Source organism: Staurois parvus, unplaced genomic scaffold (assembly GCF_062004578.1).
Source record: "Staurois parvus isolate SC_StPar_1 unplaced genomic scaffold, SC_StPar_1.0 ptg000151l, whole genome shotgun sequence".
Classification (NCBI taxonomy): Eukaryota; Metazoa; Chordata; class Amphibia; order Anura; family Ranidae; genus Staurois; species Staurois parvus.
The window spans coordinates 21531542-21553855 of NW_028317947.1; the positions used below are offsets into that span (position 1 = coordinate 21531542).

Below are 22314 nucleotides of genomic sequence, written 5' to 3' on the forward strand. Positions count from 1 at the left end.
GGTCTAGGGTAGGAGGGAACTCTATTCGGTAGGATGTTCGCGAAATTGAAACTGTTAAATTTCCAGTATAAAAGGGCTAAAGTCAGACCCTAGGATCTTCAGTAATCCCCTTTCTGTGCAGTGAGAAGCATATGCTTAGCTGGGTTAGTAGTGTACATTTACTGCCCTCTGATCTTCAGCTACAGAATAAAAAAAGAATAATAAAAATTAAAATAACTCCTGCAATGAAGTCAAAAATCACTGAATTTTTCAGTGGGTTGTTATAAGACAGCTGATATTATGATGATTATTATTGCAACATATTATTCTTGTTTTACTGCTACTACAACTATACCTTTTATCCACAACACTGGTATACAAGACCAAACTAAAATGGTTTGCCAAAGTGTGAAATCTCTTTGCAGCTCATTGGTCCATTTTCTATGGATGATAGGTGACCATGTGTTATGCTTGACTAGCACCATACCCATCCATCGGCTGATGCTGGTGCATTGTAGCAGTACATAAATCTTTGCATATGGGCAAGTCTTCCATAATGTACAGCGCTGAGCAAACTACTGGCGCTATATAAATCCTGTATAATAATAATAATTACCCATTTATCTTGGTGAAACAATTTCCCCATCTATGACCATCTTTAATCAATGTTTGATCTTCCTTTTCCTTGCCTTTTTAATCATTTATTTCCTTTACCTTTTCTGCTTCTCTCCAATTTTTGGGAAAATATTATTCTTTGTCTCGATAATGGAAAAACATCAATAAAAATAATGTATACCAGTTTTCTTTACAAAAATGTGACAGAATATAGAAATAAATAATAAAATGTTCTGGGCACGACAGCTATATTATGTTGAAAAATATGTTTTGTTTTGTTCTTTATTTCGAACAAAAAAACAGTTTATATTGTAGAAAGGACAATTATGCACTGGAGAGGTGGTAAAGCAAAGCAATGTAGTTACCAAACATTTATATGGAAATATGTACTGAACAAATCCACAAATGGAAACAAGCTTTAAGCATGAATGAAATACCATCCTTTATCTACTTTGCCCAGAGGATTTACCCCGATGCAGGGGCGGACTGACAACTCATGGGGCCCCTGGGCAATAGGGGATCATGGGGCCCGTGTGTCCTTGCCCAAACTCAAAAAATCCTATGAAAAAGGTACCAGGGGCATCTCATGAAGCCCCCTATTGACTCCGGGCCCTCGGGCAATGCCCGAGTTTCCTAATGGTCAGTCCGCCCCTGCCCCGATGCCTGACCAGGCCATTATTTGAAATATGGCGCTGCGTTTCTTTAACTGACAATTGCACAGTCATGCAACACTGCACCCAAATTAAATTTACATCCTTTTCCCCCACAAATAGAGCTTTCTTTCAGTGGTATTTGCTCACCTGTATTTTTTTGTTTATAGCGCAAAAAATGAAAACAAAGGCCAACAATTTTGAGAAAAAAACAATATTTTGACTTTTTGCTATTAAACATGTTCAGTAAAACATTTTTAAAAATCCAAATTTCGTCATAAATTTAGGCCAAAATGTATTCTGCTACGTCTTTGCTAAAATAAATCCCAATATATGTAAATTAATTGGTTTACGTGAAAGTTATAGCATTTATAAATGGCGGTATATATACTGGATTTTTTTCTTTTACTAGTTATGGCGGCGATCAGCGATTTAGAGGGACTGCGGCTGGCATTCTGACACTGGGAGGAAGTGACTTGGTGTCACTGAAATCCCCAGTGACACCAATACAGTGATCACTGCTAATAAAAATCACTGACACTGTACTAATGGCACTGGGCAGGAAGGGGTTAACATGTGGGGCAATCAAAGGGTTAACTGTGTGCTGTTTTACTATGAGGCTGTGTGCTGTGTAAGAATACTGCTTTGTATGGCTCTGCTTATGCAAAAAAAATAAAATAAAAAAAAATATATAATCACTATCTTGCCAAAAGTATTGGTCAGTCTGCCTTTACACGCACATGAACCTTAATGGCATCCCAGTCTTAGTCCGTAGGGTTCAATATTGAGTTGGCCCCGCCCTTTGCAGCTATAACAGATTCAACTCTTCTGGGAAGGCTGTCCACAAGGTTTAGGAGGGTGTCTATGGGAAGGTTGGACCATTCTTCCAGAAGCACATTTGTGAGGTCAGGCACTGATGTCGGGCAAGTAGGCCTGGCTCGCAGTCTCCGCTCTAATTCATCCCAAAGGTGTTCTATGGGGTTGAGGTCAGGACTCTGTGCAGGGCAGTCAAGTTCCTCCACCCCAAACTCACTCATCCATGTCTTTTTGGACCTTACTTTGTGCACTGGTGTGCAGTCATGTTGGAACAGGAAGGGGCCATCCCCAAACTGTTCCCACAAAGTTGGGAGCATGAAATTGTCCAAAATGTCTTGGTATGCTGACTCCTTAAGAGTTCCCTTCACTGGAACTAGGGGGCCAAGCCCAACCCCTGAAAAACAACTCCACACCATAATCCCCCCTCCACCAAACTTTACACTTGGCCCAATGCAGTCAGGCAAGTACCGTTCTCCTGGCAACCGCCAAACCCAGACACGTCCATCGGATTTCCAGACAGAGAAGTGTGATTGGTCACTCCAGAGAACACATCTTCACTGCTCTAGAGTCCAGTGGCAGGGGTGCTTTACACCACTGCATCCGATGCTTTGCATTGCACTTGGTGATGTAAGGCTTGGATGCAGCTGCTCGGCCATGGAAACCCATTCCATGAAGCTCTCTACACACTGTTGTTGGGCTCATCTGAAGGCCACATAAAGTTTGAAGGTCTTTAGCTATTGACTCTGCAGACAGTTGGTGACTTCTGTGCGCTTCAACATGCGCTGACCCCACTCTGTCATTTTACGTGGCCTAACACTTTGTGGCTGAGTTGCTGTTGTTCCCAGTTGCTTCCACTTTGTTATAATCCCACTAACAGCTGAGCGTGGAATATTTAGTAGCCAGGAAATGTCACGGATGGACTTATTGCACAGGTGGCAACCTATCACGGGACCACGCTTGGAGTCACTGAGCTCCTGAGAGCGACCCATTCTTTCACAAATGTTTGTAGAAGCAGTCTGCATGCCTAGGTGATGATTTTATACACCGGTGGCCATGGAGGTGATTGGAACACCTGAATCACATGATTTGGAGGGCTGGCCCAATATTTTTGGCAGCATAGTGTGTTTATTTAAAATATGTATCTCCAACAGTCTCCCAAGTGCATCATTGCACCAGATTTAGGGTCTGTTTGAACATGCATTGCACTCTGATGAGCATTCCTTACCACCTATTTTAACCCCTAAAATCCTTCGGCACAACTATATGCATTACATTATGCGGTTGTAGAGCAGTTGCAGAAGGAAAAAATAAGGGTCTTGGAAGAGAGGAATAAGAGAGGAATATAGGAGAGGGAATTATGAATATATTTTATGAAGACGAACACTATTGGACTGCAACATCGGCTTCTGGTATATCCACAAATCCCCTTCAAAGTCGTGTACGCTCACATTTCAGTGTACTTCCTTCATATGTCACCTGTAATAATACAGAAAAAAACATTCATTTAATTTTTACCTTTAGAATTGTTGACATATTTTAATATTTTCTTATTGCTTTCCTGTTCGTTTATCCAGAGAACGTTAGAACATTCACTGTGCAAAATCTTGTTTTTTCTTCTTAGAGAATTACCTTCACATGGTATAGTCTGCCAGAGGCATGGGTTACTCCAATTTAGCTGTGCACCCCCTTATTGTCTTCATCCAAGATATATGAATACTACCACCTTACTTTTGGTACATAGTTAGTCTGGCTGAAAAAAAGACAAAAGTCCATCCAGTTCAACAACAAAAAAAAGTTATAATCCTATACCCACCATTGATTCAGAGGCAGGGGCGGACTGACAACTCATGGGGCCCCTGTGTCCTTGCCCAAACTCAAAAAAGCCTGAAAAAGGCACCAAGGGCATCTCATGGGGCCCCTACTGACCCCGGGCCCTCTGGCAGTGCCTGAGTTTCCATATGGTCAGTCCGTCCCTGTTCAGAGGAAGGCAAAAAAAACCAGCAAAGCATGATCCAATTTGCTCCTACAGGGAAAAAAATTCCTTCCTGATCCTCCGAGAGGCAATCGGATATTCCCTGGATCAACTTTACCTATAAATGTTAGTATCCAGTTATATTCTGTGTATCTAGGAAACAATCCAGGACTTTTTTTAAAGCAATCCACTGAGCTGGCCAGAACCAACTCTTGAGGGAATCTATTCCACATTTTCACAGCTCTTACTGTGAAGAAACCTTTTCGTGTCTGGAGATTAAATCTCTTTTCCTCGTACATTCCTCGTAAGATTTGTATAAGATATATCGCACAAAACTCACTGCATTGTGCTGTGGTGCCATACGTTTTGAATGGTGCCCCATCACCACCTACCAGAAACGCCTTTCGGTGTCACTTGTGGTACGCTACTTTGAAAAAAAATACTGCATTTAAATTGTCTAATGAATATTTACAACACTGAGTAGCTCTCTTTCACATTCAACTTCTTTGTTCCAGGAGATGCCCCCTTATACAACTCCTCTGATACCACCATTTGCCCCTCCTCCATTATTTTCTCCTAATCCCTGCGACTCTTAGTTTCTAACTTTTCTTTCTTTGGCCTTACTTCAACCTCCCCCACCACCTACTACCTATAAAACTACTGAAAAAAATTGGTGACCACAGGGGCAGACTGACAACTCATGGTGCCCCCGGGCAATAAGGGATCATGGGGCCCCTGTGTCCTTGCCCAAACTCAAAAAAGCCTATGAAAAAGGTACCAGGGGCATCTGATGGGACCCCCTACTGACCCCGGGCCCTCGGGCAGTGCCCGAGTTTCCAAATGGTCAGTCTGCCCCTGGGTGACCATCTTATTTACGTGACTGATGAAATGCCTTTCGAGGTATGTGGAAATGACAATTGTTGCTGCTTGTTAGAGGTTGTAATCCTTGACAATTTATGTTTCTTGGCTTGATTCCGACTATGTGTATCTATCTTGGTGATCAGATGCAGTCTATCTTGTCATTATGTCAAATCTTATTGTAAACCTATAAATAAAAACATTTTAAAAAGTGCAAGTGTGTTAATGGGTTTTGCTGTGTGTCAGCAGCCCATTCAAAATCAAGGTTAAAGTACAACATAATGCAGGACAAATGTGTAAATTAGATCCCAATTTGACACTAAATCCCTCTACAAGCACCTGGTTCAAGCACAGAACATGGCCTAGTCCTGACCTCTAGTGGTTGTGACAGAAGATGCACAGAATGCTACACTTGGTGTATTTCTGGGTTTATACCCTAAATAAAGAAATAATACACTGCTCAAAAAAATGAAAGGAACACTTTTTAATCAGAGTCTAGCATCAAGTCAATGAAACTCCTGGGATATTGATCTGGTCAGTTAAGTAGCAGAGGGGATTGTTAATCAGTTTCAGCTGCTTTGGTGTTTTTGAAATTAACAACAGGTGTATTAGATGGGCAACAATGAGACAACCCCCAAAACAGGAATGGGTTTTACAGGTGGAGGCCACTGATATTTTTCCATACTCATCTTTTCTGACTGTTTGTTTTTCTCTAATTTTGCATTTGTCTAGGGTCATTGTCACTACTGGTAGCATGAGGAGATACCTGGACCCTACAGAGGTTGCACAGGCAGCCCAGCTCCTCCAGGATGGCACATCAATACGTACCATGGCCAGAAGGTTTGTTGTGTCTTTCAGCACAGTCTCAAGAGCATGGAGGATATTCCAGGAGACAGGCAGTTACTCTAGGAGAGCTGGACAGGGACGTTGAAGGTCTTTAACTCATCAGCAGGATGGTATCTGCTCCATTGTGCAAGGAGGAACAGGAGGAGCACTGCCAGAGCCCTACAAAATGACCTCCAGCAGGCCACTGGTGTGAATGTCTCTGACCAAACAATCAGAAACATATTTCATGATGGTGGCCTGAGGGCCCAACGTCCTCTAGTGGGCCCTGTACTCACTACCCGGCACCATAGAGCTTAATTAACATTTGCCATTGAACATCAAAATTGGCAGGTCCACCACTGGCGCCCTGTGCTTTCCACAGATGAGAGCAGGTTCACCCTGAGAACATCTTACTGATGTGAAAGGGTCTGGAGAAGCCGTGGAGAACGTTATGCTGCCTGTAACATCGTTCAGCATGACTGTTGGTGGTGGGTCAGTGATGGTCTGGAGAGGCATATCCATGGAGGGACACACAGACCTCTACAGGCTAGACAATGACACCTTGACTGCCATTAGGTATCGGGATGAAATCCTTGGACCCATTGTCGTACACTGGTGCAGTGGATCCTGGGTTCCTCCTGGTACACAACAATGCCCGGCCTCATGTGGCGAGAGTATGCTGGCAGTTCCTGGAGGATGAAGGAATTGATGCCATTGAATGGCCCCCATGCTTGCCTGACCTAAATCCAATAGAACACCTCTGGGATATCATGTTTCGCTCCATCTGATGCCGCCAGGTTGCACCTTAGACTTTCCAGGAGGTCAGTGATGCCCTGGTCCAGATCTGGGAGGAAATACCCCAGGACACCATCTGTCGTCTCATTAGGCGCATGTCCAGATGTTGTCAGGTATGTATACAAGCACGTGGGGGCCATACAAACAACTGAGGACCATTTTTGAATTGCTGCAATGAAATTTCAGCAAAATGGACTAGTCTGCTGTATCATTTTTTCACTTTGATTTTTGGGGTGTCTTTGAATTCAGTCCTCTGTAAATTGATAATTTTCATTTCCACCAAATGATGGGAATGATCCTAACACATTACCCCGTCCATATCAGTATAGAGATCCAGCAGTAGATATTTCCCCATAGAGATCTGATGTGTTTTCAAAGTGTTCCTTTAATGTTTTTGAGCAGTGTAGTTATATATTGTCATGTCTCCTATGTCTCTGAATAAAGCTGAAGTTCAGTGATTTTTTTTTCCATCAGCACCAGGGACAGCACATACATGAATGAAGAGTGTCCCCTGTGCTGTTGGCATCTGCGTTCCTTGATATCTTTTCTCCGATGCCCCAGGACACCCCTACAGCCGTGATCTTTCGGTACTGTGGGGTTCATATGAGTGGTTACACCTGTCACAGAAATTTGTCAAAAGTGACGACTACGCCAACCCTTTCCACCCCTTGCTCCATTCATAGAAGCCATACTATAGTTTCCCACAATAAAATGGGCACTAATGAATGGAGGATGGGCACATAAACAAAGGGTCCATCTCCTCAATTCATAGAACACATTTTATTGTGGGAAATGATAGCACAGCTTCTATGAATGGTGCAGGGGGCAGAAAGGTGGAGTCTGCGTTTTGAAACCACTCATATTAACCCCCGCAGCACCAGGCGATGACTGTTGTGAGAGTATCCGGGGGCAGAAGAATGAAGATTTCAAGAACCACAGGAACCAACAGCACATGAGACACTCTTCATTCATATAGAAACAATCCCTGGTGCTGATTAAAAAAAAAATCATTAAGCTGAAGACTATCTTGATATCTACAGTAACATACGGCATATACTGTATGTGAAAGTCTGTCTTGCCATTTTTTTACATTTTAGAAAGAGGGGGGAGTGATTAGAACACTTGACTGGTTTTCACTGTTGTCGATGTCTGTGGGGAGAATCGCCCCTCTATTTATCGTAGTGTCCTTAGTCACCAAGAAAATATAACGGGAAATTCAAAATGTTAAGCCCCGTACACACGAAGAGAATATCAGATGAACAATCGCCCGTTTTTTCCGCCTGCTAGTCTCACATCGAAAGTGAAAAGTTTACTAAAGATACGAAAATTCTCCTACGAAAGAAACGAATTTCGAAAGTGATGTCATGTATTATACTGTCCTAATTAAAAGGTATGCACTAATAACAAACTTATACAAAGGTGTATATCCTCATCCAAAAAACATTAGTGTTTTAAATAAATAATTATAGTGTCCAAACATAAATTAGTGTCCAAAAAATATATATATATCTTCAGTGACTTGAACCAATTGTGAAAAATCCACCACCAAAGTAGATTAAATGAACTCACCAGAGCTAATGGCTGGTCAGATTATAAACCAGCAACAGCGCTTGTGCTCTGGGAGCAATGAACCCGATGTCCAAATAGATATGTCACTGAAGATATATATATATTTTTTGGACACTAATTTATGTTTGGACACTATAATTATTTATTTAAAACACTAATGTTTTTTGGATGATGATATACACCCTTGTATAAGTTTGTTATTAGCGCATACCTTTTAATTAGGATTATTGTTGCCAAAATTTATTTTGGGTGGGATATGCTGCTGACATTTTGGTGTTTTTTGTAAGTGGCGCTTTTTTCTTTTTTAATTTGGTATGTATTATATTGTATTGTATTGTATTTTCGGACGACTGCTGTACTGATTAAATAAAAATCGTACGAGAAAAATGTTCACACTTGTCCCTTCAGATATTTTACGTGATCGGCTCTCGAAAGCTGTGTACTAACGATCCAATTATCGGACGATCTGTCCTCGTACAAAAATTTTCATACGATTTTCTTATAGTGTGTACGGAGTATTAGAGTTATCACTAGAACAGGAAGAGATGGGAATATTTCTGAAGGCAGCACTTGTTCTGGTGGGAAGTGAGAATTATTGGAGGGAATGATTTCCTCCTACTTCTTGATTCATCTCTGAGACAGAAAATGAAGCCAAATATCACCCAAACCGTACTCTCTGCTCCTTGCAGGACCTCCTGCTCTCTAGCCCCCTCGTCTCCTCCTCCCTTACTCATCTCCAGGACTTCTCCAGAGCTTCCCCCATCCTCTGGAACTCTCTACCCCAATTTATCAGACTATCGCCTACTCTGCTCACTTTTAGGCGATCTCTGAAAACCTCTCTCTTCAGGGAAGCCTATCCTGCCCTCAGCTACTAATGGAATCTTCTACTCTTCCTATCAGTCCATCCCCCACAGTTATTACCTTTTGTACCACTAGCCCCTCCCTCTTAGATTGTAAGCTTCAAGGAGCTCCTATCCCTCTTGTATTGAACTGTATTGTCTCCTGTTATATTGTAAAGCGCTGAGCAAACTGTTGGCGCTATATAAATCCTGTATAATAATAATAATATAAATCCTGTATAATAATAATATAAATCCTGTATAATAATAATATAAATTCTGTATAATTAATCTACCTATAGGGAGATAGACTGCAAAATAGAATCTGAGGGGGGTGTGGATCTTCCTAACCCTAACTACCTATAGAAAACTGTTTTGGCTTTACATACACTTTAAATTCCCCATGAACCTAAATGTACAATGCAGAAGCCATGTCATCTAAACATCATAACTGACACATGGCTAGCTGTTTGGTTGGAGCTGCCCCTCAAATGAAGTGGCCCTTGATTAAAGCATGATCATCTCCTTACCTCTGTATTGTGATTAAATGAAGGCAGGTCTGGAGAACCATATTCTGAGGCCACTGAATGAGAAAATGAGGAAGTTCTTGAGGTTGGCATCAAAGTGGAAATCCATAGTCTGCTGGGAAGACAACCATTGAAAGATATTGGTGTTATCCTTGTGTATGTTGTGGTGCTGAGTACAGATATAGTGCATGTTGCAGTTAGCACAATGGTTTAGTGGTTAGCACTTCTGCCTTGCAGCACTGGGGTCCTTGGTTTTCCCAGCTAGGCAATTGTCTGCATTGAGTTTCATGTTCTTGTGTGGGATTCCACACTCCCCCACACTCTAAGCCTTGGTTCATATCTGTGCAGGTGGTGCCGCTGCGGGACCCGCGCAAATACCTGCAGCCGCACCGCCCACACAGGTAATGGGGGATCCGCACAAATACCTACAGCTGCACCACCCACACAGGGAATGGGGGACCCACACAAATACCTACAGCTGCACCACCCACACAGGGCATGGGGGACCCACACAAATACCTGCAGCCACACCACCCACACAGAGGAATGCGATACCCGCACAAATACCTGCAGCCGAACCACCCACACAGAGGAGTGCAGGACTCGCACAAATGCCTGCAGCCGCACCACCCACACAGGGAATGGGGGACCCGCACAAATACCTGAAGCTGCACCACCCACACAGAGGAATGAGGGAACCGCACAAATACCTGCAGCCGCACCACCCACACAGAGGAATGAGGGGCCCGCACAAATACCTGAAGCCGCACCACCCACACAGGGAATGGGGGACCCGCACATATACCTGCAGCCACACCACCCACACAGAGGAATGGGGGACCCGCACAAATACCTGCAGCCGCTCCACCCACACAGAGGAATGGGGGACCCGCACAAATACCTGCAGCTGCACCACCTACACAGGGAATGGGGGACCCGCACATATACCTGCAGCCGCACCACCCACACAGAGGAATGGGGGACCCGCACAAATTCCTGCAGCCCCACCACCCACACAGGGGAATGCAGGACCCTCACAAATACCTGCAGCCGCACCACCCACACAGGGGAATGAGGGGGCCGCACAAATACCTGCAGCCGCTCCACCCACACAGAGGAATGGGGGACCCGCACAAATACTTGCAGCCACACCACCCACACAGAGAAGTGCAGGACTCGCACAAATACCTGCAGCCGCACCGCCCACATAGGAGAATGGGGGACCCGCACAAATACCTTCCACCACACTACCCACACAGAGGAATGGGGGACCCGCACAAATACCTACCACCGCACCACCCACAAAGAGGAATGGGGGACCCGCAGGTGGGTGATTCGCACAGGAACTGCACCACATTGCTATTCAAATCACATGCAAATTCTATGCGGTGCGATTTGAACCATACATTTTGTATGGCTCAAATCACACCGCATCTGCACCAAAAAGGTGCAGGACCCTTTTTTGGTCTGCACTAGAATCAGATAACATGGGTATTCACACTCATGCGATCCGATTCTACACATCGCACCGTTTTGCGAAGCGATTTTGGTATGTTGTTAACTTAACATACACACTCGCAGCGATTCCAATGAACGGGGTGCAATTATAAATCTGTGCGGAATTCGCACAGAAACCACTGTGCATTCCGCACCGCATCAGTGTAAACCCGGGCTCATGCATAGAATACATGAAGGTGAAAAACCTTGAGCCTTTACAACCACTTTAAACATTATAGAACTTCATGGTACAAGTCATTATCCCAAAACGTGAATGGGCTGTAATAGCTCTCTTTGCGTATTCGGGCAAAGTATTTAATTTCAAATGCAAATTCAAATGCCCTCAATACAGTTTTTCTTTTATTACAATAATGGGAGTGATAATTTAATCATAACAGACAGGCCTTCCCACGTAGCAGTCTAAGGAAGTTACTGAAATGACTGAAATCTTAGTATCTAGAGAGCTAAAGCAGATAATAATTTACAATAAAAGCAGGACTAAATCAGCCTGGGTCCTCGGAGCAGCTGCTATAATATCTAGAAAGTCTGCTTTCCTCTATTGATGCAAGGTCTGCATTAGACATGTACGGCAAGTTTCGTTCTGAATTGAAATTCAAGTAAAGTTTTTCTTATTCGGAGATTCAGATGTACCTGAATTTCCGAGTTACATTGGTAATGAATTTCAATGAATCCAAAATACATTTTAACAAAAAAAATTTTATTCATTTGTTTCATTCAGATGTTTGAAGCAGCTGAAGGAAATGAATGATCTGAACCAGGGGCGGACTGACCATTTGGAAACTAGGGCACTGCCCGAGGGCCCGGGGTCAGTAGGGGGCCCCATGAGATGCCCCTGGTATCTTTTTCATAGGCTTTTTTGAGTTTGGGCAAGGACACAGGGGCCTCATGATCCCCTATTGCCCGAGTTGTCAGTCCGCCCCTGATCTGAACTGATTCAATAATTGCTGGATGATAAGGAGCGGCTGGTTGCCGCATTCTTAACAACCATGGCTTATCTTCTGTCATTGGGATTCCCCCTCCTTTAAAGCACCCCCCCACATGTTGAAGGCATGTGGCCTGGTACGGTTGGGGGGGGGGGTGCACTCGCTCGTCCTCCCCTTAACTGACTTGCCAGGCTGCATGCTCCAATAAGGGTCTGGTATTGATTTTGGGGGGACACCACCCCATTTTTTTTTTCCTTTTGCTGTGGGGTTCGCCTTAAAATCTGTAGCAGACAGAAGATTCATGGTTGTTAGGGACGTGGTAGCTGGATGGCTGCCTGCTCCTCAACAATCAACTATTCTTCACAATGAATTTGGATAGAATAGATATTTTTGATTCAAATTCTTCCAAAATATTCGAATCCATTGAAAACAAACAAAGGAAAGCGAAGCAAAATGAATTTCGGTACAAATGCAACTATATGAATTTAGTAACTTAACAAATCGATCCGAAACGAAATGACAATTTTTTATGTTTTGCACATGTCTAGTTTGCACTACCTGCTAACAAGTTTCTAGAATATGAATTTAGTTTTACTTTTATGCAGAGGCGTCCCTAGGGTTGGTGTCACCCGGTGCGGTAACACGTGGTGTCACCCCTCCAGAGAGGAAGAACCGCCGGTGTAGCGGTAAAATGAGTTTCCCGTGAAGATATGTATCCCCTGAAGCAACTGCGCATGTGCCGATTTCAGGCTGAAGAAGCCGATCTCTGACTTTAGCACAGAGCCAGCGATCGGCTTCTTCGGCCTGAAACCGGCACATGCGCAGTTGCTTCAGGGGATACTCATTTCACCGCTACACCAGGGTGGGGGCAGCTGTGCCGGCATCCTGCTCCTGCACCCTTTGTGATGGTGTCACCCGCTGGGGCCCGCACCCCACTAGGGACCAGGGGCGGACTGACCATTTGGAAACTCGGGCACTGCCCGAGGGCCCAGGGTCAGTAGGGGGCCCCATGAGATGCCCCTGGTACCTTTTTCATAGGCTTTTTTGAGTTTGGGCAAGGACACAGGGGCCCCATCATCCCCTATTGCCCGGGGGCCCCATGAGTTGTCCGCCCCTGCTAGGGACACCACTGCTTTTATGATTGCATCTATACTTACAATGAATTTGGATAGAATAGATATTTTTGTTTTGAATTCTTCCAAAATATTTTAATCCATTGACTGCAAACGAAGAAAAGTGAAACAAAATGAATTTCGGTACAAATGCAACTATATGAAATTAGTAACTTAACAAATCGAAACGAAACAAGACAATTTTTTTTTCTTTTGCACATATCTAGTTTGCATCTCCTAACAGTTTTTTAGAATCTGAATTCGGTTTTACTTTTATGATTACATCTATGCTTACAATATGTGCAGTATACCTGACCAAACCATCCTTGTTTTATTTGGAAGCAGAATCGAGGTCTGAAACCAAACTGGAGTAAATATATCAGATAGATATTAGATTTTATATTCAGACTTCAGGCAGACCCTATAAATATTTAACTCGAGCAAATCCACATTGCGACAGTCCTCAACATCTATCCCTCAGTGTGTTGCATGTAGTTCAGCTACTAACCTGGTCCTCACAGATTTAGACACTGCCTTGACATCCATTCTCTGGATCAAGAGAGAGATTGATCCCAGGAAAACCGACACAAAGATGCAGCAGCTGCCAATCGCACATATTAGCTGGAGTGGTGTCAGGGATAACCGGCAGCACTCGCCTCTGTAACACAAGTTCTTTGTCTGGTGACACCTGCAGAAAAGAAACACATCCATAGTATTGGTGTCATATACTGGGCAGAAGGAAACATCTGAAGCATCGTTGCCATTTTATCATTGTAGATTATTCTCCTCCTTCTGTTGATTGTGGCCCTGTTGGGTGTAGGATTAGAACTTTTTTTTTTTTTTTTAATGGTTGAACTGGATGGACTTTTGTCTTTTTTCAGCCAGAATGTAACTATGTAACTATGTTTCACTGCAGGGAAATCTTCATAAAAGTGGAACTTTACATTAAATATGAAAAAGTAAGAACAAGCAAGCCTTTGTTGCAGAAGATTTACTATATCTCTTCTGCCATAAAAAATTCTTCCCTGCCTGTTCCCAATATCCTGGCAATGTTCACCAAGCTGCACATACGCAGCAGTTACATCCTCCCAACATGGCCAATCAAGATGGCAGAAGATCCCAAACCAGAAGTCTTATCGCTGCAGGGAAGGTGAGAAAGTTCTGCTTTAACCACTTCAAGTCCGGACCAGGGGCGGACTGACAACTCATGGGGCCCCCGGGCAATAGGGGATCATGGGGCCCCTGTGTCCTTGCCCAAACTCAAAAAAGCCTATGAAAAAGGTACCAGGGGCATCTCCTGGGCCCCCTACTGACCCCGGGCCCTCGGGCAGTGCCCAAGTTTCCAAATAGTCAGTCCGCCCCTGGTACGGACACTTTCACCCCCTTCCTGTCCAGGCCAATTTTCAGCTTTCAGCGCTATCACATTTTGAATGACAATTGTCATGTAACACTGCACCCATATGAATTTTTTAGCATTTTTGTGAGAGAGATAAAACTTTATTATGGTGGTATTTATTCACCACTGGGATTTTTATTTTTTTTTGCTATATAAATAAAAAAGTCCAAAAATGTTGAAAAAAAGTGTTTTTCTTATAAAATTTTGCAAATAAATAATCTTTCTTCATAAATCTTGGCCAAAATGTATTCAGTTATCTTTTTTAGTAAAAAAAATAACCCAAATTTGTTTATAACAAATTATCATTTTTCCAATTGTTTTTTAAATTTTTATATTATTGTTTGTTTTTATATTATTATATTTACATTATTGTTTTGCTTATATGTTTGTTTTTTTAACATATTGTCACCCTACCAATACAGTGTCACCATGGGGACAATGTACTACTTGTGGGGGGTGATGAATATTTTTTTTTACACTGATTTCTTCTACACCCATAAAGGCTGTAAAAGCAATAATTTCTCCTTCTCTCTGGCTGCATTCTTGCAGCCATTGAAAAATACTGAGTGAGCTGTGATTGGTAACAGCTTGTCACATGGTACAAGGCTGTTGTGAATAGCCTTGTACCATGTGACCTCTGTGATCATTCACAGATTTCACACGTAGTAAGCAATGATGTCAGGAAGTGACATCTTGCTTATTACTATTCATGTGATCACTGATTGGCCAATTAGTAATCACATGATTGGGACCTCACACAGAGGACACAGCGGGCAATGGATCGTGGTGCTGCACGCTCCCAGGGAGCGTGTACAGGCAGTGAATGCGGAGGCCGTTTATAAATGGCCACCCGCTCCTGCACTGTTCCCGTCCGGCCTATTATGTACATGGGACAGACGTTAAGGGCCAGTTTACACGACATGCATTTCAGTTGCTTTTTTTCTGCATCCAAAATGCACAGAAAGTAGGTTATATGGTTGTCAGTGTCATAGTTCACATCAGTGCTTGCAGTTCCAGTATGTTCCAGTTGCAAAAAAAAACTAAAGTAGAACAGGCTGCATTTAAACTGCACAGAATTGTACTGGAACTTGGTAAAACGCAACAGAATGCACTGTAATTTACATGTCCCTATTTAAATTGAAGAAAAGGGGAAAAAATTTTACCAGAAAGCATAAAAAACGCACTAGAATGAGTAAAAAATGGATCAAAAATGCACCAAAAAAGTGTCAAAAATGCACATGCAAAAATGCATCCAGAACGCATCTGGACTGCATTTTTATAGTATGAGCCGGCCCTAAAGGAGCTTTCCATTTTCATTAGAAAACAAATAAAACCAATAACAAGGTTACGCCAGTTTATTTTTTAAACTGACTCTTTATTTCTCTCCTCATAAATTTCAAATACTGTCCAAAAGTTGGATTTTTTTCTGGTAACCATGGCAGCAGAAGGGGTGTTCTGTACAGTTATTTAGGGAAAGATTTCCTTGTTTTATTGGTTGTTTTTCCAAGCACTTTTTTCCTTCATTACAATAAACTGATCATGTAGTTATAGACTCTTCCACTTTAAACCTGGGTTCACATACTGTATATGCAGTGCGGTATATCGCATGTGATTCGCACAGGAACCGCACCATATTCCTGTGCGAATCACATGCAATATACCGCACCGCATATATGTGAACCGCATTGCTATGCGAATCACATGCGATTTGTGTGTGGTGTGATTGGAGCCATACATTTTGTATGGCTCTAATCGCACCGGTACCTGCACCAAGAACGTGCAGGACCCTTTTTTGGGTCTGCACTAGAATCGGATCACATAGGTATTCACACATGTGCGATCAAATTCTGCACATCGCACCGCGTTTTGCGGACCGCTTTTGGGATGTTGTTAACTTAACATACACACCCGCATCGGTTCTCATGAACGGGGTGCGATTTTGATGTGATGCGGAATTCACCCTGAAAACGCTGCAAATTCCGCAACGCATCAGTGTGAACCCAGGCTCAAGAATATGTAAACCTAACATTTCATGTTTTTGATATGTGTCTACTGTACCAAGTACTTGTATCAAAATGTATCCTGTTCTTTGTATTGCTTCCTTTGTGTGAAATCCCTGCCTTTCTTGCCAGTTCCACTGCTTTCCTATTAAAAACTGACCACACATGCAAGAGAGCACAGTGTGGTCAGTTCACTAGCTGTGCTGATCTACTCTCCTCCAATGATCAGACTTGTCCACAACTTCCTTGTATTACCATTCCCTGGGAATATCAGTGTGCTGCTGATTCTACTTTCCCAACTCTTATGCAGAAACAAGTGTTTATAATGTTTCTTTTTTTCTATGTATACACACGTTTGCCTTTCATTTCTATTTTAAACTGAATGGGTATAATTTGAGGGTTTACATACACTTTAACACTTAGGAGGCTCAATTCACAAATCTATCAAGGATCTTTAATTGGCTTTTCTGAAAGCTACCGTCCGTAATTCTGGTTTGTAAGCTTTTAAAACTTAGCATAGGAAGTGGGAAATTATCTGAAAAGTGTCATTTTCAACAAAAGAACAGCAGCTGAAACTCCGCAGGGAAGGTTTCTACAGTCATTGCAATTTGCCGAGAAGAAGATTAGGCAGAGTTTCGCTTTATTGTTAATCTAGTACATGTTTTGTCATTTTACATGGAGGTCCCTTATGTTTCAGTTTATGTAAACATTTATATTTTCCTTTACAGGTAAATGCTCATTGGGTAAGTCACTTACTAGCTTCATTGACGCATTACACACAGACACTTGACTCACATATTTGCTGCAGTAAGAAGAGAATAAAAGCACATAAAGCTCTTCCAGAGGGTATAAGGATGCACTATTATAACAACATTAAAGGGTTACTAAACCCAGGACCCTGTATTCACTATATCTGCTCTCCCACAGTACACACTACTTCGAAATGCAATTATTTTAGTAAATATAAACTGCTAAATACATTTTCTCATCAGCAGTTAGAGCAGTCTTGTGACTTCTATCAGTGTCCAGCTGAGTACTGGTTAACCCTTTGAGGACCGTAAGGTTTTGGAACGCCAAAAGAATAAATTTTTTTGTTTTTAAAGTTCGTACACTTCAGTTGCTGTAACTAAGCCATTTCATGAAATAATTGGCAAAAAGCTCGATCCATTTGTTGTTTGTTGATAAGAACTAATATTTTGACTCAAACAAAAAAAAAAAAAAGAGTTTTAAGTTCTTAATCAGATGATACACACAATTACAAACATGGGACAAATACGTCCCTTGGTCCTCAAAGGGTTAAAGTTTGTAGGAGGAGCTTTCATTCTGCTCTGACTGTCCTATGAGGCTGCATAACCCCTGACCTTCTGTCTAGACAATGCTGATTGGCCCTGTGCTGATCACATGCACCCTCCCACAGAAAAAAAAAAACTCTCTAGCAATACACACTAAACTGAACATGTGCAAAATTACTCCATAGAGGGTGATATCAATATTAATTTTCTTAATATTCTTACCTGCACATTGCACCCAAATTCTCCACGATCACACACTGTCCACCATTTTCACAGTAGAAATCCCCCATATCACACATGCTTCTGCATGTGCCAGCATAGTATTTGTATCCCGGTTTGCAGTATGTTGTTCCAGATCCATACTTCATTACCATCTCCAGGGGGCTGAAGACATTATCGCGTACTTCTTCACTGACATCAGTGACTGTGTTTGTGATATTGCCATCTTTGTGGACTGTAGGATAGGGGAGAGTACTGTCTGTTGGTAGCACATGGGTCGGTTCTGTCACCTGTAGAGCTCTGTTCTCATGTACTAGCCCTGCCTCTACTTCAGAATCTCCACTACTTTCTATTTGTAATGCGGAGTTGTTAGGAAGTAATATTAGGATCTGGCCATTAACTATGCCACTTCCAATGTTTCCAGGTTGTAATTCCAGGTTTGTAGTTATCCAGGAGTCTGTGGAGATGGCTGTACTTAAGGGTAGAGCTTCTGTGGTTTCCAAATCGTGGTTCCAGCTTGGTGTTATTTGTCTGTTTGCTGTCTTTTCCAGTGTGTTGTCATCTCTGATTTCATTCATAGAAGGAGTCACTTTCTTGGACATTATTTCCTTCTGATTATTAGTAGGTAACATCATTGGTGGTATGACCGTAGTAGCTTTGAAGGAAGACTTGCTGCTTTCTGGTTCATTGTTTGATTGATGGAGTTCCCTGGACATTACACTTTCCTGCTGTGATACTATGTCAGTACTGGTAGTAGTTGCATGAGTCACAAATACAGACTCTTTAAATCCATCAAATGTAGTCGTGACCTCTGTGGAGAACGCTCCAACATTTTGTTTTGTGTTTGCGTCTGCAAGAATATACAGTCCTCTCAATTTGTTCTTTATAGTTGTGGCTTCTTTAGAAAACATTTCTCCATCGGCGCTATGAATAATTTCTTCATATCTGTCTCCATTTGGGGACACTGGAATCAATGAATCGGTTCTTTCGAAGGCTTTGCTGGAAGAGTTGGCTCTTCTATCCATTACCTTTCTTTTTCTAACTCGTTCTTTGTTTCTTCTAAGCCTTGGGAATAATTCAACTCTTTTTGTTCTTGGCGTCTTGCGTTTGACCTCGCTGTACATCTCATCTTCCTTTTGTTTCATCGTTACTTTTGACTTTTTGTGTTTTGGACTGGATAGGTGCTTGTTACGTATTTTTGATCTTCTGGCTTTGCTGAAATGCCTTGGAACAAATTTCTTTTTGATTCCCTTCATTAAAGAACCATTGGAATTTTTTTTTTTGGTGGTGTTTTTGGGTTTTCTATTGGTTGTGATCACTTTGTTCTTCCTTCGCTGTGCCAGTTTTTTTTGTCCAATGTAATGAGTTTTTCTGCCTTGGTTTAGATTTTTAGGCTTCTTTTTTCTGTTATCTAATATCATCATCATGTCATTAAGTTTCTTCTGTTGACACTTTACAATCTTTTTAAAAACACCTCTTATTTCCAGGATTTCCATATGCTTCTCCGGTGAATGTGAATGGGGCATCCACAGTCTGGCATGGTCACTCAGCCAAACTTCTGAGATCAGCTTAGTTGGTGTTTTTTTCAAGGTGTTCATGGCTGGAATTGAGGGAAAAAACAATCATAGATGCTGTAAGTTATCAGGGAATGCATGTTTTCCTTAGAAACTAATGAGACATGGTACATAAGTCTCTGGGACTTAAACAGAGAAGAATCAACATATCCCCAATTGTCAACTGATACTTTCAAACTGAATTGCGATTGGCCAGTTCTCCAAGATATGCCTATGACAATTAATTGGATCCATGGCAATGTGCACAATATATACATCCTGGAAAATGGATAATTGAGCTGCAAGACTCTGCGGTTTTTGCCAATTGTCAGGTGCATATTAGGGAGAATCAGCAAATCATGTTCACAAATCTAGTTGTAAAATATGAGAACTGATGCAAGCCATCTGTAATGAGCAGAATCTTGAATCAGTTTGTTCTTCTCTAATTGCATGCAGTTGCAACATTTCCATAACATTTGTAACTGCCATGCATTTCTTTGATTGGCATTACAACTCAAATGAAAGAAAACCTGAAAATACTAGTTGCCTGGCCTCTGGCATTTTTATTCTACATATTTGTTTAATTGGTGTCTAGGAACATACTTTTAATTACAACCTCCACCCAACCCCAAATGAAAAATAAAACAAAAGGATGCCAAAAGCAGAGGCATTGTGGGAATTATTTAAAAATTATTTCTGAGATCCTATTTTTCATCCACTTATGGAGGCACCTGTGCTTTACTGATGCCTTCCAGGTTAGCTGGTTTCTCAAAATAATTCTAGAATGTGCTCCAGTTTGTTTGCAGGAGCACATTCTTATGGGATTTTGAGTACCTAGCTTTCCTGGGAGGGGGCAGTAGTGAGGCTTGCTGTTTGGTGCCTCAGGAAGTGGACAGAAGTTGTTGCATCCAAAGTAGTTTTTTTTTAACCTATAATACCTATTTTTTTTATACACTTTTATAAGATTTGGATCCAAAATGGATTACTTTTCAGGGAAGCGGCTATGTGTGTCACATGTGTTAACAAGCCCTTTTAAGCTGGCCATACATGGATCAAATATTATTCGATTCAGCTGAATTTTGATCCATGTATGGGCTAGCTGGTTCTACACAAGTCAATCTATTGATTGGCAACCAGCCTGTAATTTTTTCCCCCCAGAATACAATAGCTCAGCACAAGGATTCCCTCATCCACATCAAATCCTTTTTTATTTTTTCATTCAACCCACTGGTTGAATGAAAAAAAAAAGTAATCATGTATAGCCAGCCTTAGGCTGGCCATAGATTATGCAATTTTCTTCCCTTTAACCATAGATTGAAGGAAAGAAAATCTATTGGTTCCCCATAAACACAGTCAGTATTGATGGGGGAATCCCTCCAGCTATGCTATTGTATTCTGACAGAGGGAGGATTCCCCGCCCTCAGAATACAATGATCAGTGATCAGTGTTGCTGGCTAGAGCCACCAGCAGTGATCGTACCAAAAAAAAAGAAAAACCCGACAGGCTGGGTGTACTTAAGTCAAATGATAGATCAACTTTAGTACAACCAGCCCAGGGGTGGACTGACCATTTGGAAACTCGGGCGCTGCCCGAGGGCCCGGGGTCAGTAGGGGGCCCCATGAGATGCCCCTGGTACTTTTTTCATAGGCTTTTTTGAGTTTGGCCAAGGACACAGGGGCCCCATGATCCCCTATTGCCAGGGGCCCCATGAGTTGTCAGTCCGCCCCTGAACCAGCCTGCCCATAGATGCTGAACTAGCCAAATTTAAATTCAGTTATGACCAGTTTTAGGCCCCTTACAGACGGGGGGGACCCATCAGTGGATCTGCCTGCTCAGCTGGGAATCTCTCTGCTGATCCCTGCTGAGCAGGCAGATGACAGGTCTGTGTCCACTCCGCTGCTGCAGAGCAGACACAGCCCGTTGACTTCTATGGGGTGGTTGGATGGAAACGGACTGCTTATCCGTTTCCACCCGACAGTCATCCAATCTGCCCATCCGTCTGTTTTTGGCGTACAGGATCGTATCGGATGCCGGCGGTTGTCAGTGGACACTTGTCCGCTGACATCCTCTGGTCCATAGAGATCTATGGATGGTCCGAACGGGGCATCCTGAAAAACTGATCTAAAGTCAGTGTGAAAGGGGCCTTAGTCTTGTTTACTTTGGGAAATGGCAACAAAATAAACAGGAGGATTTTTTTTTTCGATAAAAAGACAAACCTTCCTCTTAGATTGTAAGCTCCAAGGATCAGGCCCTCCTATCCCTCTTGTATTGAACTGTATTGTTGCTGTATTGTCTCCCGTTATATTGTAAAGTGCTGAGCAAACTGTTGGCGCGATATAAATCCTGTATAATAATATTATTAATAATAATAATAATGTGACGCTAATCAAGTCTGTTGTAAAATATTACAGCCGCTAAATGGTTTTGGCCAGCAGGTGGCAATAGAAGCAAAGCTTCTCCTAGCTTTTCCAGTGATTATATACAAGATCATAAATACTGTATATCTGACACTTGTGATTTCTGTTAATTGGACAAATAAAGAGGTTATTTCTTTCGGGAAAGTCTGGAAATGTATTTAGTTTTGAAATACAGTCAGTGTAATGTGTTCAGTGTCATTTTTCGGGCTTGCTGAAAGCAGTAAAAATGCAGATAATGAACTTTTTAACCTGCTGTAATTAGACAGATTGTTAGCCCTGCAACATGCATTCAGAATTAGCAAAGGAAATGCAATTGGTTGCTATGACATACAGTTTTTTTTTTTGTTATCCACACTGAAAATAGCTGAAATAGATGGTTGCCATCACCGTCATATCACCTGTAATGGGCGCTCATGGTACAGCTAATGAAAGCAGATTT

At 42.2% G+C, this 22314-nt stretch overlaps 1 protein-coding gene across 1 annotated transcript; it reads right to left on the reverse strand.

Moving 5' to 3' along the window:
- Positions 1-845: 845 nt before the first annotated feature.
- On the reverse strand, positions 846-19303 carry LOC149464607 (uncharacterized). Its single transcript, XM_089674742.1, has 4 exons — positions 17909-19303; positions 13507-13686; positions 9449-9560; positions 846-3536 (listed from the first exon to the last, which is right to left on the reverse strand). Exons 1-4 carry the CDS (start codon positions 19159-19161, stop codon positions 3489-3491), a joined length of 1593 nt encoding a protein of 530 aa, XP_089530868.1. The 5' UTR covers positions 19162-19303; the 3' UTR covers positions 846-3488.
- Positions 19304-22314: the final 3011 nt, after the last annotated feature.